The sequence below is a fragment of the Polypterus senegalus genome, chromosome 11 (assembly GCF_016835505.1).
Source record: "Polypterus senegalus isolate Bchr_013 chromosome 11, ASM1683550v1, whole genome shotgun sequence".
Lineage (NCBI taxonomy): Eukaryota > Metazoa > Chordata > Cladistia > Polypteriformes > Polypteridae > Polypterus > Polypterus senegalus.
Genome location: NC_053164.1, coordinates 113,831,735 through 113,844,254, shown reverse-complemented (window position 1 = coordinate 113,844,254; position 12,520 = coordinate 113,831,735). Strand labels below are relative to the sequence as shown.

The 12,520-nt window shown below is 36.5% G+C and overlaps 1 protein-coding gene across 4 annotated transcripts; it reads left to right on the top strand.

Annotated features, from left to right (window-relative positions):
• Window positions 1–1,700: 1,700 nt before the first annotated feature.
• Window positions 1,701–8,411, top strand: LOC120539802 (glutamic acid-rich protein-like). 4 transcript variants are annotated; one of them, XM_039770181.1, is made up of 2 exons: window positions 1,701–1,770; window positions 5,473–8,411. In XM_039770181.1, exon 2 carries the CDS (start codon window positions 5,576–5,578, stop codon window positions 7,634–7,636), a length of 2,061 nt encoding a protein of 686 aa, XP_039626115.1. In that variant the 5' UTR covers window positions 1,701–1,770; window positions 5,473–5,575; the 3' UTR covers window positions 7,637–8,411. The 4 variants fall into 4 exon arrangements, with proteins under 4 accessions (XP_039626115.1, XP_039626114.1, XP_039626113.1 ...); XM_039770180.1 differs by having other exon boundaries at window positions 1,709–1,728; XM_039770179.1 differs by having other exon boundaries at window positions 1,751–1,889.
• The last annotated feature ends 4,109 nt before the right edge of the window (window positions 8,412–12,520 follow it).

The window sequence follows — 12,520 nt, the reverse complement described above, 5'->3', positions numbered from 1 at the left end:
GTATTAGGAATTTGTCATTTTTCACATACCCCAACTTATACTTACATAATACTGCAGATGAGGCCTCACTAATTTTTTGTTGCATTGCTTAAACATAACCTCCATTAACTTGTACTCTAAACATCATGATATACTGTATAACTAAACATTGGATATGACTTCTTGATCTCATCTGTCTGGATATAGATAGTGACTCATTCTAATTAGGCATTCTTTCAAGATTCAATCCTCCCATTGTATATTCAAACCTAATATTTTACTTCACACATGTAGTACCTTAAGTTTACTTATATTCAATTTTATCTTACACAAATCTGTCAAAGCCTATATGTATATGTTGCCTAAGCCCCTCTGTAATGTTTGAGCTGAGTCTACAGTTTCTCACCTTCTACCACTATAGTATCATCTTCAAAACTGACCAGCTTGTTGTTTATATCCAGATTATTTATGTGTATTAAAAAGAGCAGCAGCCCTTGTACTGATTCCTGAGGGATGCCACTTTTAACATCACCTTATTTTGTAAAGGTACCTCTCAACACAACCATTTGTTCTCAGTGGTTACACCAATGGTGTTCCTATCTACATCTTTTAATTTGATTACTAATCTCTCATATCGTACCTTATCAATAGCCATCTGAAAATCAAGGTAAATACTATGCACCTCTCTGAGCATACAGTATACATAAAATTGCATTCTCAAAGAATTCCAGTCTATTAGTGGAACACGAGCTCCTTAATCTGAATTGCTACAGTATTACATTTCTTGACATGTGAATCACTTTAAAGTTTTTTTAATAATTGCTTCCATTAATTCACCCATGATGCATGTTTCCGGCATATAGACACTTGGATCAGACTGATCACCTTATTTATATAATAGGATAATATTTTATAGCTTTCAGTTACAACTGTACTGAGATTTTGAAAAAAATATGTCTGAATAGTTTATGTAAAATCATTAAGAATTCTAGAAGGATTTGGATGGATTCTAATTTCCATGTATAATTCCCCTTAAGTGTTATATTATGTTATGGAAAGTCCCTTGATGGTTTGAATGTCAGTCAGTCAGTCATTATCCAACCCGCTACATCCAAACACAGGGTCACGGGGTTCTGTGGGAGCCAATCCCATTCAGCACAGGGCACACACACCCAAACAATAGGGACAATTTGGCAATGCGCCTAACCTGCATGTCTTTGGACTGTGGGAGGAAATCAGAGCAGCCAGAGGAAACCCACGCAGACACGGGGAGAACGTGCAAACTCCACGCAGGGTGGACTCGTGAAGCGAACCCAGGTCTCCTTACTGCGAGGCAACAGCGCCACCGTGGTTTGAATGTCATTAAATAAAAAGAATAAAAGTGAAATACTAATGCTAGTTTAGGCTACTACACTAAAGATATTCAGGTATTATCCCAACACTCAACTTCGGCCCATCACACAGCACTCTAACTTACTCCCGCGCATTTACTGTGCGAATTGCGTGCCCTCAATTAACCGAAGATACGCTTTATTCAGATGCGGTCTTGAAACCAGAGAACCCCGTGGGAAGTGCGGATAGTGGTGCTAATCATTGCACCATCACACAGTCTTTTATTTCAAATACATACCTGCGCCTTTAAAAACGTGATCTTCCCACAGGTTGCTAAGTCGCAGCTAAAGGTATACATCAACACAAAGAACAGACGCCCAAGTGCACATGCAGAAGAGAAGCCGCTCCTTCTTGACAGTACGTTGTTTACTTCATTTCTTCTGCAGTTCTTCAACAAAGGTCTGTTAGCGAAGTTTACCGTTTAAGTAATAAAGAAACAAAAGATCAGCATTCCTTTGTCCAGCTTATGTCCTGCCAACTGAACCACTGCGATGCTGTGATTAATGTAATTTGGACAGGTAAAGCACATTGCGCCGCACTCATATGTTACACTGATGAATTAATAGTGTTGATTGGAAGCAAGTCAGTGCCGGGTGCAAGTTAAATCGGCGAATTGGGCAGCGCAAACAGCGCGAAGGGGACAGAAGTCATCACTGTACTCACCGCGTGCTGTCTGCGTGTCGATGAGATCGTGAAGTGTGGCAGGCGGGAAGGACAGGCGTGCCGACCGTGTAGTCTGCCAGCCTGGAATGCGCTGCCAAGAAGTTTGAGTAGGGCAGCTCCAGTGTGTATCTGCGAAAAGGACAGATGAAGTAAAATTAATTATACGATGAAAAAAAAAACTAAGGATAAGGCTCAAGGTTTTAATTATCAAGCCCCGATGAGTTGTGTCATGGAGTGTGGAGAAGATGACAAAAATAAAGTCAAGAGGTTGTGGAGGAGTGAGAGTGGAACCTACCGAGGTCGGCCAGTGGAGAGGTTCAAATCTCGTTTAAAAATGAAAACAAATGAGTAACACGGGTGGGTTCCACCTGTTTTGTAACGTCTGCAACAATTTGTTCGTGATTAAATATTTGAGGTGTGTTGCGCTAGTTCAAAACGGTCCATTAATGTAAGGTAGTGTAAGGTATTGTTCCGTTTGTGTTATATTCTTATGTTCTTAGCCCAGCTTATTGCTTAGAAACATACGAATACACTATCGAGTCTGGCAGAAATTGTGTTTAAATCAGATGCTTTGTTAGTTGTTATTATTCTGGTGGATGACTTTCCAATCAGTTTATGCTGACTGAATAGAATCCAGATCACCCTTTCACATGGTAATTTGTACTGATTTTCATTAAATGTCTAATTTTGATTAAATGCAAAAAAAAAAAATCAGTTATTCATTTTGCGCATTTTGTAAACTAAAATTAAGAGTTATTAACCTGCAGAACTATTACTATATTTGTTTATTTGTAGCTGATTTATTTGAATGGCTTCCTGTTACTTTTAATTATCTCACTGAAGCATTAAAAAAAATTAATTTGTGGATTTGTAATTCGACAGGAATTTTTGCTTTGTTGAATAGCAGAGGTCTGCAACGTTTGCACCTGATTTTATTCCAACTTACATAACAAATCAGTTATTGCTGTTGAAGCGCTTACTGCTCAAGAAACATTTTTGTGTTTCTTAATTGCTTCTATACAAGGGCTTAATGTTGACAGTGATGATGTGAGTTCTAGGTCCTTATCATAAAGTTTACTTTCAAGTTTCATACCTGCCATTGCATTCTCAAATGTAACCTTTCTGCTTAAACAAATCTGCTCAATATGCAGGCCAAGTCCCTTTGTAACAATTTAGCGGATTATGCATTTTCTGCCCTTTTACCTAGTTTGCCATCATCACCAGGTTTAACTAGTTTATTGATATTATTTTTCATTGTTTGTGTATATTAAAAACAACATCAACCACAGCACTGATCCCTAAGAGACAATAGTTTCAGTCAGTCATTATCCAACCTGCTATAGGTGGAGTGGTGGCTCTGAGGCTAGAGATCTGCACTGGCAATCAGAAGGTTGCCGGTTCGAATCTCGTAAAATGCCAAAAAGGGACTCTGCTCTGTTGGGCCCTTCAGCAAGGCCCTTAACCTGCAATTGCTGAGCGCTTTGAGTAACTGATAAAAAAGCGCTATATAAATGTAATGTATTTTTTATATATCCTAACACAGGGTCACACTGGAGCCAGTCCCAGCCAACACAGGAACAAATCCCCAGGCAGGGTGCCAGCCCACCACAGGGCACACACATACTAGGGACAATTTAGGACCGCCAATGCACCTAACCTGCATGTTTTTGGACTGCGAGAGGAAACCCACACAGACACAGGGAGAACATGCAAACTTCACGCAGGGAAGACCCGGGAAGCGAACCCAGGTCTCCTTACTGTGAGGCAGAAGCGCTACCACTGTGCCACCATGCCTCCTGACACCAGTTTCAACATCACCTAATTCTGAAAATGTTCCTGTTACCATTAACCTTTGCTTCCTGTGTTTGAGCCCGTTTCTACCCATCAACACAGGTACCTTGAATTCTGACTTGACTTCCCACTTCTTTCTGGTTGAATTTGTATAGGACTTTTAGCTTTATATGAATCACTGAGTATAATAAATATTATGGGCATGCTTCATTGAGCTAAGTTATTTTTATATTAAAGCAAAAAAAAAAAAAAGTCACGAAACAAGAATTTTTGTATAGTGTAATTTCAAGATAAAATATATTTCATACCATGTCAAAAACAGAAACCCCTTTTACCAGTGTTTTTATTAAAAGTAACTTCATTATTCAAGTGGACAATATTGTGCCATTTTCTGTAATAAAATGTTAATTTTATAAATACTAATAGTAACAGTAGATGTGATAAAGAAAGGAAACTACTTAATTTTTTTTAAGCTAAGATATTAATTTTCACTGATCAAAGTAATATTTTTCTACTAACGGGAAATAATATTTGTGACTTGAATGTAGATGTCAGGTTGAAAACATGTGCAAAAAAATAAAAGCTTTCTGCATTTTAATGTTTAGTCTATAAAGGATACTGTCAAACTCATAATAACTGGATTCCGTGTTTGTAAAACAGAGATTAAGTAGTTGCTTGTAGCCACTGTGCTGACTTAGAATTAACAAAACTGCAGACTGTATCATTTACTACGTGTCTTGCTTTCTCTTTGTTACTCATTGGGTTATACTCGTAAATATTACTGATATGTAAAATTCATTATCCCAAAATGCTTTGGTCTACCTTACATGATAACAGTTTACATATTAAACATATATTTGATTTTTTCTATGTGAATATAAACATATATTACCATGGAGTACCAAATCATACCATTCTTCTTACCTTGGCTAAAATACAGAAGGCTGATAGTACCAGTTTACATGTATAAACAAATATTGAGAAGGTAAATACTTGTCTCTGAATATTAAATAAGATCAGTAACATTCTTTTATCAGAATATGATTTTAATAAGTGGACTCAAAAATGATGGGGATCTGCTATGCTTGTTTTAATTGTATATTGTTTAATAATATACAATATGTCACAGGCTGATAAACAAAGCAATTATCTAAAAGGCAAAACATTTTAATTGTGCATTTCATATACTTTAAAGCTGTCACTTCTTAATTGGTCTTGTGAGCCAATGTGCTCCATGCAAAGAATGATTTGTGAATGGCTGCTACGGGCTAGTTTCTAATTTTCATCTGCACTATTTTCCAGCTCCCTGTTGAGTTTATTCTTTGACTAAAATCCCAGTTGTAAAAGTCAGCTTGTACCACTTAGTTAACCGATTTCATCTTTTTCTTGATGCAGCAATCTTAATGCACCTTCTTTCAAAATCATCCTTTTTAGCTTTTAAGTTTGTAAAATATAGTAATATTAGTGTGAAACAGACTATTACAGCATGAGGAAGATGACCATCAAGATAAACATGTAGCTGACTTCGCTAGTAAATAAAGGAAAAAATGTTGTATGAGCAAAAATACTTTGATGCCAACTAAACAAATTGATTTTGAGTTTGTCATCATTTTTTGTTAATCCTCTTTTTGTTTGTTTTGCATTTAGATGACTGCACGAGGAATGGAAAGCCTAGATTAACTAGAATATATTCCTACTGAATACAGGAATTTTAAATAAACAAGACTAGAAAGGAAAATCTTGGGAAAAAATGTTTCAGGCATCTCAGAGCCCATATACAGAGGAAATTGAGAGTGGCAGCCATGTTAGTGGCTCTGACAGCCAGAGAGACAAGAGAGAAAACCAAAAGACTCCAGGAAATACTAAAAATAAAATGACAATTACTGTCAATTTGCAGGATGTTTTCACAGAAACTAATAGAAGATTGCCCATGGAAAGAAAAAGTGTATTAAAAGACAAGAAAAAGAAGACAAATGGAGAATCTCAGGTGCACAGGAGTTACAAAAAAAACACAAGAAAAGATGCCTACAGCTATCTAAAAAATGGAAGAACGCAGATAGGCAATACAACTGTTTCTAAAGTCAAAATAATTGATTCATTGGGAGTAAAAAAAAGTGAAGGCTTAGAACTGACAGATGCAAATGATACAAAAGTAGTCCTCATGGTGGCAAAGCCTTATGGAGTGCGGATTCTTCGTTATTCAAATTTACCCCTTGAAAATGTTTCCATGAAGTTTTTAAACCAGCACGAAAAGACAAAACAGCACAACCTGAATTGTCAGGAGAAACCAAGAAATAATAAAATGGCTACCCCATCTCGATGTGATCCTACAGACTGTAGGCTAGAAAATTCACAGAATAAGAGTCTTCAGGAGTGGCTGAAGCAAAAGAATGTAGAGATGAGAAAACAGAGAGCTGCCAAAAGAAGAGTAAAAAAGAAGGAGAAAGAAGAGAAACAAAGGAAGGTGGAAGAAAAGCAAGAGAGGCTGAAAATATCAGAGCAGCAAGTGAAAGTCTGGTTGGATAGAAAGAGGCAAGAGATTTTTGCATATAATAAAAAAGGGCATAATGCAACAAATGGAAAATCGTCCAACCTGGCTATAGATGGAAATAAGAACATCTTACTTTTGCAAAGTCATAGAAACACTCTTGCTATAACTAATTCTGCTGTTTTTGCAGAGGCAATAGAAACACCTTCTGCGAAAGATTGTCTGCCCTTAAGGAGCATGATGATAGTTGAGGGAAAACCAAGTTCTGAAGATGTTACCGATGCCTGTGTTTTAAAAAAAAACACATCACCCATAGAGAAAAGTCTTTTTCAACAAGATAATAAAAATGACCAAGACCAACAATGCACTGACCAGCCTACTGTTCTTTCAGCTTCTACAGTGAAAATGACACATCCTGCAGATTCAAGGTTCCTTGGTTCTTCTCAGAAGCAGAGAAGAAGAAAAGAATGCAACCAAAGGAAGCAGGGAAGCTTATCGTCTGTTAATCCTTGTGAATCTGCTTTTGGAGCTAATGAGATAGTTTCATTGACATCCCAGAAAAAAGAGTCTATAGATGCTAGTCTGACTTCAAACGGAAAAGCAACCCCTAAATCTAAATCTTCAGTGACACTCTCAGGAAACAAAGACAAACATGATATGAGATCAGACAAGAATGACGAGACATTCAAAAATAAGCAACCTGGTACCTCAAAAAAATCAATTCCACTTAAGGAACCAGTAAAAAAATCAATACTCCCTGGGTCTGAAGTTCAAAACAATGCAAACTTGAACCATGACAGCAAAACAGAACCTCAAAAGGAAAAACTGACACATAGTCAGTGGCTACAGAGGAAGGAGGAAGACAGAAAGAGGAGAGAAAATCAGAAAAAGAAGGAAATCTTTGTTGATCAGGATCTCCAAAAGATTGTTCCAAAGCTGGCAAGAAAAAGAATAGAGGCAATGTTTGATAGAAAGAAAAGGGTTGATACTGGAATTGCTTTTGCCCGCTCAAAAGAAACAGAAATAGTTAGAGAGCCAGCAAAAAACACTCCTAGGTGGCTATCAAAGGCCCAGCTTTCCCTTGCACTGGAGCAAAGATTCTTGCATATTTTGTCCCAGGAAGCTTTTTCAGCTGTCTATGGAAATGCTGAAGAAGAACATGTTGCTAGTCCATCTCAGTGTGATACAGATCCACAAAAAAACTGGGAGCCAACCTCTGTCAGAAATGTAGAGGCAGAAAGGAGAGAATTAACTGCCTTAAAATTTGCAGAAAGGCCAGAGCCTCAGGGTAGCGAGGAAGTGAATGAATTGACACATTACTAATGAAGATAATGGAAAATGATTCATATTTCTAACCTTATAAAAACTGGGTATAGATAACACTTAATACTGGCAGTTAGTGACAAATTTTAATCAGCTGGGAATTCTGCATTACCTTTTTAAATGTGTAATTTTTAATCATTTCACACCATAAATTTTCAAGAGTTCCATAGTGGTTTGAACAAAACAAGTGTAATTAACTGTATGTAGATCATTTGCAATGAATAATTTAACAATGCTGTTATGTTCATTCATGTAAATTCCTGGGCCTGCTTATTCCAATACAGGATTAAATGGAGTCTTAGCTTATCCTGGTAGCCTCACACTCGAAGTAGGAGCCAATCGAAAAGAGGATGCCAGTCCATCAAAGGGTATATTTTCCCACACTCTCATACTTGACCAATATTGGATTTACTTTACAGTCTAATCTGTGTGTGTTTAGAATGTAAAAGAAAATAAAAAAAAAATGTGCAGGAAGCAAGGAAAACATGAGAGTCCTTAGTTTGTGAGGCAACAGCACTAATTTAGGTGCCATCTTGAACCAGTATGTATACATTATTACAGCGTGCTTATAATTTTATGTGTGACAATGAATAAGTACTGTATATGTGAGGGTAGAACATAAAAATGTTCATACTTAACAGAAATGCTGTTATTTGAAGAAAAGCTGTAAGCAATCCATTTATCTTTGTTATATATTGAAGCTAAATGTGTTGATGCATTTGAAATATTTTTATACATTTGATGATATTATTATGAGACACTAAACCATTAAACAAGCTGGTATGTTTCTGTTTTTCTTTTTATCTTATTTTTTCTTCTTTATTTTTCAGTTTTTAAGGTAAATCAATTAATGAATGAATGAAAACGTCTGACCCCTAATGGCCAGATCCAACATTTCTTATATTTTGCTATTCACTGCTTTTCTACGGTCCAGATCTAATTATGCAGATCCAGATCGTTTGGATGACTCTGATTTATGCGGGGACGATTCTAGTTCAGCACGGACGATTCTCCATGTCGTCAGCTCGCACACTTCTCGATGGTCGGGGATTTTTCAGGTGATTTTCTATGTAATAAACTTAATAAGTTATAGCATAATGAAAATTGCATAATTAGATCTGGACCACCCTATACACTGAATAATATTTTTCAGTGAGGCCTTTTAATCTCCAGTTTGTACTAAATCTTTACTATACAAAGAAAGCCAGTTTAATTGCACATAGAAGATCAAGCCCGTATCTGCATTCTGAATACAGTATTTAATGTCCACTTTTGTACTGAAGATTTATTCATAGACTGGTGAAGGTAATAAAAAGTTTCTCAGTTCCTTGTACTTTGGCATGCAACTACTAGTTGCCATACTATAACACTCATCTCTGTGGTTTTGTTGTGTCAAAAAGCTAACTTCATTCTGCAGGCAGATGGAATAATATTTGCACCAGTTAATGTTCTGATCTTGGTTGTAACACCTTGCTTTGATATCACATAGGCACATGATGATTTGTGGGACATTTTCAATGTTTATTTAATAATTAATCAGGTTTAATTATCCACATTTTTTATGCCTAAGGGGACCTGCAATTTATTTGAAATTGTTTTTGTCAGTCCTGTAAAGCATACAACAACTCTGTGCTTAAAGATCTCAGTTTGCATTATCACTGCATGGGGGAGAACAACTTCAAATATTTTCATCTGATGTTGTTTTCTGACAAGTAAGACAGACATTTAAGTTTTATATACTCCTGTAGGCTCTAATTTCTCTACACTGCCTTGTACCATGTTAAAATTCCACTGTCCTGACTGCTTATAAGGTGTGTGACATCAATAGGAAGCAAAGATAACACAGCCAGTCGTACTTTGGATTCAAGTTAGCACCATTTAGTAAGACTACTCCACCTGAGAACAAGTACGACTTGAAATGGAAAGGAGCATATGCACATTTGGTTTTGCTTGTTTGAGTGTTGTCACTAGTAATGACAGAATATAACTAATAACAATAATAATAATAGTACATTTTATTTATTAGGCACCTTTTTTAACACTCAAGGTCACCTGACAAAGAATTAAACAAAAGTAATAAAGATAAAAGCAAATAAATCCATAGAATGAAATACCAATAACAGTACAGAAGTAGCAACAAACATAAAAGATAGCTGGCTGTACAGTGTGGTAAAATCATAGTTGCTATGCCAATTTGAAAGGATATGTTCAGAGAGAAGTTTAAAATTGTGTTATTCAGTCTGGCAGACAGTCGTGAAAAGGAAGAGAAGTCCAGAGTTGAGGGGCACTATGAGAGACGCTCGAGCTCCCATAGAAGAGAGTTTTGATGTATGGAACAGAAAGTAAAGCTGCAGATAAGGATCTGAGTGACCGAAAAGATCTAGGCCTGTAAAGTCACTTGGGAACAGACATGGAATACATTGAATTACAGAAAGAAAAAAAAAAAGATTTGCAAAGGTTAAGTTCTAATTTAAATCCAGAAAGACTAGCGCATAGCAGCACTAAATAGATCCAGTTTTAATATCCTCCTCATCTCTGCCCATTGTGTATACTGTAATCAGTTTTATAATATGATTGTATCCCAAGGTTGTGTGAAATGCACATAATATGTTGTGAGTTTTCAATTTCTGAAGCTATTGAAATTTTTAATGAAGAGCAAGATTAGGAAAAGAAAAAAATAGTCTGAATAAATCATGTGTCATCAAATAATAAAATGCCCACCACATCTTCTCAATGGAAATTATATATGTTAGTATTTTTGCATTTCAGAGTCTAAAATCTTTTCTAAGTAAATAAATTATTTTTAGAAATCTACCTGCAAAATGTAATACCGAGGTGATTAAGACATGCAAAAACGTAGCTGGCTGGCTTTGCTGAATCGCATAAAGTTACATTTTGAAGCCTGACGATACTACAACAGAGAAAGGCAGTGACTGACCTGCTACATGAAGGGGCCTCAAAGTTGAACTGAGAACACAAGTGTGTTATGCTGATGGACTTTATAGCAAACCAAGTAAACAACCAGCATCCTAAGAAGCTTCATTGATGGAAATGTACTAACAGATGAAGAATGGAACACTAAAGGGCATTACTTTTAAAAGGGTGGGCTTACTTTTTTCATGTGAACAAACCAATCTGGTTATTGATTTATCTGTTGACATACTTTGTAACCTGTTGAATTGCAGTTCGCAAAATTCAGTATACCTCAGGGGTTGCAAACGACTCATATTTGCTGTAACCTGTTGCTGCAGCTTGTCAGAGAGAAAAAGCCAGGACATCAGCCTCCCAGCAAGCTGCAAGTCAAGATCGAAAGCGGAAAATAGTTAGGAAGTGTTTAATACCACCTCCTACATTTGCACATCTGTAACCTCTTGGCTTCTGTATATCCTTTTGGGCATTACTTTAACCATTTAACTGTTCTTATTGATGAATGTTAAAATTTGTTAGAATTGTGATGCTTAATTCTATTGATGAGGTTTAACAAGATCATCCACCTTAATAAAAGGACAAGTGTTTGTGTCCAATTGCTATGTCTCTGTCATTAAGACAGATGGTGCACCACAAACATTTGTAGTAATAAAATTAATTGTGTGTTCCAATCCAACAGATGGTGCATTACAAACATTAACACTGCTTTTACGAATCCTATACCAAAAGGCATATAACTTAGACATATGCGTGGCAATTGTCATTTTAACAGATGGTGCATCACAAACATTTATAACAATGATTTTATTTCTACAGATGATTGTGATGTCCCATCAGTTTGCATGTCAAATGTAATGCATTTTAATACTACATGCATTACAAAGTACAGTCTGATAGATGGTTTGTGCAAATGTTAACACTGATTACTTAGATTTCAAAACCTCTTAGACCTGCTATGTCTCTGTCGTTCCAAAAAATCCTATCCCAAATGGCATCTAACAGAGACATATGCATTGCATGGTGCACTGCAAACACTGTTGCTTAGGTCTACATTGATTACTTAGATTTCAACTCATCTTAGACAGGTAGTTCAGCTAGTAGTTGAAAAAGAGGATATATGTTCTTGTCTGTAATTATTCCATCTTGGATACTGTGAGAGGTGCACTCATCACAAACATGCAATCATTAACAAGACTGAGGGGTCCGACTGTGTGTGTGCGTGCAGGTTAAATGTGAGGTGGAGAAGTTATTCTCAGATAAGTTTCCATCTCTGGAAAGTGGAAAACAGCTCTAAGGGGAGACAAAGAGGGCGTAAACCACTGATGTGTCTCACATTCACCCCAAATATTAAAAGAACACATTTTTAAACCATGATATATACAAACACAATCAAATTCATAGTTGTGGTATGCAAAAGAGAATAGCCCAGCAGCAGCAAGTACAGGTCAGCAACACTCCCTGTTTACAGTAATAAGGCACTCCAGACACACATACAGTGGGTATAGAAAAGAATCACCCCCTTCAAAATATACCCATTTTTTTGCTTTACAGATTTAATTGAAAACACACAAACCAATATTTTTTCCAGCTTTACTTACTCAATGCAATCTATAACATCCAAGTGAAAGATATCACAGCTACAGTTCAGAAGAATTTAAAAAAAATAAAAAACAAGAAATACTGAGATTAATAAAGGATCAAACCCCCCAAACTCAATCAGGTATAAGAAATCACCATTTCCATTGCAGACCATGGTTACTGGCTTCCACCTGTGATCAACTGTAAGCAGTGTGATTAGTGAAGAATAATAACAGATGTTCTTGGATCATTCATTCCCTTGCTTGGCAAAGGAACTAACAGCAAACAACTGACTATGGGTGGCAAGCCACTTTCAAAATATTTTAGGAATAGAGTTGTGGACAGACATAAGGCAGGAGATGGATACAAAAAAATCTC